A 4,372-nucleotide genomic window follows, 5' to 3' on the forward strand; every position below is an offset into this window, starting at 1 on the left:
CCCGCGCAGCGGGCTGGCCCCGACGCCGACGGCCTGTGGGGCAGGAGGGAGCAAAACGCCCCCGCCTCACCTGGCAGATTTGGCACCTGGGGCCGGACTGAGCCCCTCCGGGTGCGCCCTCCTTCCTCCTCCATGAGCCCCGCAGAGCCGCCTCAGGAAACCGGGCAGTGCAAAAGGAGCCGAGGCTCAGCAAGAGCCCCCACCTTTGCCGCGGGGGCAGGCAGCCGGGCAGGGGACAGCGCCCCACCGCCGCCAGGGCCAGCACTGCCGCAGGGCCGCTCTCACCCGGGGCGCTGGGCAACAGCGGACACCAATCGGCAGCCCACTTGCCCCGAGGAATCCGGGCCTTTCCAGGTCGGACGGGGCTATTGAATGTGCCTGCCCCGCCCCCCCGCGCGCGCCCCCGCGGCGGGAGCAGCTGCGCGCTTCCCCACGCCGGCGGGCACACACGTGCGCTGCTCCTGCTCCTGCTCCGCGCAGAAGCGGCCTCACCCGCGAGCTCCACGGACTCCAGCCCTCGTCTCTACGCGAGCTGCTCTAAGCCGTGGGGCTCTGCCTGGCATAACCCACGGCCACGGGGCATGACTTTCCGAAGCGGGGCGGGAACTCCAGGTGCTTTTCTTGGCACCCGCTTTGAGATTACACATTTAAGGTCTTTCCCAGTTCGCAGCAAGCCAGCCCAACACTCCAGTTGGGGTTGGGTTTTGTTTGTTTGTTTGTTTGTTTGTTTGTTTGTTTTGGCGGGGGGGCGCGTTTTTTCTTTTTTGATGGTCTCTTGTCCAGGTCAGTGTTTGTGATGCTCAGCCGTGCCCAGCTGCTTCACTGCCGCGTTTATGGTGTCTCATCTTTTCCTTTAACTTCCTGTTTTTTTCCTCCAGCCCTGCCAGCAGCATTCACTGCCGCACTGCAGTAGAGCAGTAAATACCTTTAACAGCTGCCTGCCAACCAAGGAGTGAAATACTGTCTTTGTTCTGACTTTTTCTGCCCCGAGAGCTCATAAAGCAGTCCGCAAGAAATAGATTTCTTGGAGGAAAACATTATTAGAAAATAAACAAATCTTTGGGCTCCGAGTGGGGGAGGGGGAGAAGGAGCTGGTATTTATTTTATCCTCTCTAGTGGGTATCTCATGCCCGCAGAAGCACCCTTCCCTAGCATGTACCTACCGAGTCCTATTCAGCACAGTCGTCTGTGCATCCGGAGAAAAAGTGCTGGAGTTGCTACTCTTGAGCTGGAGCCTTATTTTTACATGTTAAGCGAGAGTTAATGCGGGCTGGGTATTACCCAAGGTTGCCATTTCTCTGATTAGGATTATTTTAGTTGTACATCATTAAACTATGCATCGTGAATCTCCTGTTTCCTTTCAAAACTGAAATTGGTCATTTGATTATGAAGTGCTGTTAAAGAAATCCAAACATGACGCAGGTGCAAGAACGTCCCATATAAACACTAACTTAAATAATTAAAGCACGCCCAGCGCAGGCAGGCACACATCTTAGCTCTTAAGTGTTACCAGCGTAAACACACATTCCTATATGTGTGTACTTTAATTATGGAAATACATACGGTGAGAAAGAGATCCCAATGCTGCACTTTTGAGGAAAAGCCATAAAGTACCAAAGAAACCTTTCATTGGAGTCATACATGCTACTAGGTATATATCTCTAAATATTGCTTCTAAAGCTTGTTATAAAATCCTGGTTTTCCTTTCAGATTATCCCTGGGTTTCTCATCATTTAAAAAAAAAAGTAGGATTTTTGCAAAGTTTTGCTGGAGAAACTGTTAATAACATATATTGACAACAGTGCCCGCAAAGAGAAATTCTCAGGGAGAAAAAAAAAGGTAATGCAAAATGTTCCAATCACTATTGCAAATTATTACAAACTAAGCGTTATTTGTTCCTTTAAAATAAGTAAATGTCATTCTGATGTTAAGACAATATGTACAAACACTCGGAAGAATAAAAGCCTTGCATTACTCGTTGTAGAAAGAATACAATGCAAGAGACCGACTGGGAAATGCACAGTACAGCATGGAGGATTTTTTCCTCTTCAGCTTTCAAAATGTAATTCTCGGACACAATTCAAACCTTTCAGTTTTCACAGTCAGCTTTGAGTACTGTATCATAATCCATTATATTTCATAGTGTAATGAAAGACTGTTCCTGACCTAAGTGATGATTATGTGAATTGCGAGTGCATAATTGTACACATATAGTATAATGCGTACGACTCTGTTCAGACCTGTAAACATTAAATACAATACTGCAGTTCTACCACTATGGGTAAGAAATTCTCAAATTATTTTAAAATATATGTATCAAAATAGTGTTACGTGTAGATTATACAGGTATACATAATTCAGGCGATTATGATTATATAATTCTAAATCTATATCTTAAAATACTTTTATCATGAATTTATGTGTATATAATCATAGCATTATCAATCGTATGGGGCAGAACTGCTGCACTGTATATAATGTATTACCAGTTGTGGAATGAGGCATAAGGAGAGTGTTTACTTGTATTCCTCGTATAACTGTAATCATCTCTGGTATGCAAAATCTCAATAGCAGCAACATCTAGCTAGAACAGAATTACCAAAAAGGGCTCTCGATTTTTCTGGAAAGTTAAACATATTATGCACAATTACTGCAAGGCGTAGTTAACGTCTGAAGCATTCATTAAACCCAAGAACCTAGCCGTATTTTCATTATGCTAACATTGCATCATCAGCCTTGAGATGAATAATGCTAAATTGTAGGAACGAGTGCGATCATACACCCTTTATGGTTTATTATAATTAAAAGCATAGGGAGAAGAGCTGCTGTTAAAAATGATATTTGATGTAGTGTTAAAATCATTCTGATTTGCTAACGGCATACAACCAAATAATTGAGAATTGATGGCATTATTCACCCAGACTCAGCGCTGAACGCGCCCGCCTCGCATTCGATTTTGCAAATTATTAGCGACCAAAATTACTTTCAGAAAACACCTGTTAATCTTTAAAGTTACCCAATGCAATTCTACAATCCGGAGCAAACCACAGACTCGTTAGAGTATTTCACAATCTGTCCAAATCTCGTTAGCTTGATTAAACACAGCCCAAAATGTCTGTTCTCTGCCTTCCCGAGGGTTACACCCTTCTCCTCGCTAAACTTCCTGTACCCCAAGTCCGGGCATTCCCATCGCCTTTTTCACACCTTCCTAGCCTTGCTTCTCCGAGATAAAAATAAAAAGCCATGAAAGCAGACCAGATATAACCCAACATGTCCGGCTGGCCAGGGGCACAAAGGATTAGGAAATGCCTCCCTCTCTGGCAGGTGGTAAAGCTCAGTGGGCAGTAAGTGGGCGCATTCATGCCAGGTCGGCTCGGGGACCCTTCGGTGCCTTCGGGAAGGCGAGGGACATTTTGTGTTGTCCCGAGCACTTTCTTTTATGACTTCTTGAGTCATCTGGTGGCGTCGGGGGTCTGGGCAGCCCTGCAATCAGCCCGAGAGAGCTGGAGTCCTTACCCGCTGGCTGCGCTGGCGGAAGGCAGAGGAGCCGGGCAGGATCGCTGTAATCCATTAGGCGGCTTGGTAGCACAATCCGAGCGGCAGAAAGTAGGAGCTAAAAGCCGGAGGCGGCGGGCTAACAGGTAGAAGGAGGGAGGGCTCCGCCGGTGGACCTGGCGCCGGGAGCCCGTCCTGGCAGGCGGCGGGGAGCCGCGGGGCGAGGGGGCTCCGCCAGGGCGGCAGACTGGCAAGGTAGCGGCGGCGGGGAGCGGGCGAGGGTTGGAGGAGCCCTGCGCTAAGAGGGGTCGGTACACAAACATCATAGCCACTGTAATACACCTCATCGGAGACAAAGGTTAGAAAAAGAGGGGTTGAGGCTCTCTGAAGGCGGAATGCAGGGGGAAATTCGCCAGGGAAATCAGGAAAAAGGCCATGAAAGCCATCACTGCTTGCACATGACCAGCAGCAGCCAATGACGAGCCCAAATAGGTCATAAAAAGGTCTATTACCGAGTTGTAAATTTTCTTCAAACAAAAAGGAATTTACTGCAATTCCTTGCGGATTCTGCACAGACTGCGGCCCCGCGCCATGTTTCTCTCGCCTCATCGCTCCCACTCGCCTGCTTTTCTTTTTCTTTTTTTTCCTAAAATCTCCTCCAGGTTTTTCTGGCCTGGGAGGTTTCCAGTGCGACGGGACCGGGGCGCGCAGCCCGGGCCGGCCTGCCGGAGCAGGGAGGCATGGACAAATGTAAAAAGCACAACAGCGGGTCGGGGGAAGCTCCCAGGCGGGGCACGTCGGATCCCGGGGAGCCCTCTCCCCTGTTTGTCATCTGAATGGCCCTGCTCTCCCGTCACCCGTGCAATTTAGCTTCCCT

The 4,372-nt window shown here is 48.7% G+C and overlaps 1 protein-coding gene across 2 annotated transcripts in view; it reads right to left on the reverse strand.

The window, feature by feature from the left end:
* Nucleotides 1–4,198, reverse strand: part of HOXD4 (homeobox D4) — an 18,206-nt gene extending 14,008 nt beyond the window's left edge. The window contains exon 1 of one of the 2 annotated variants that reach the window (XM_019554054.1): nt 3,517–4,198. In XM_019554054.1, the coding sequence (XP_019409599.1) occupies nt 3,517–3,571 (55 nt within the window). In that variant the 5' untranslated portion in view covers nt 3,572–4,198. The remainder of the gene's footprint in view (nt 1–3,516) is intronic. The other variant, XM_019554056.1, reaches the window with a different exon arrangement.
* Between the last annotated feature and the right edge of the window lie 174 nt (nt 4,199–4,372).

The sequence above is a fragment of the Crocodylus porosus genome, unplaced genomic scaffold (assembly GCF_001723895.1).
Source record: "Crocodylus porosus isolate Cpor-Errol unplaced genomic scaffold, CroPor_comp1, whole genome shotgun sequence".
NCBI lineage: Eukaryota > Metazoa > Chordata > Crocodylia > Crocodylidae > Crocodylus > Crocodylus porosus.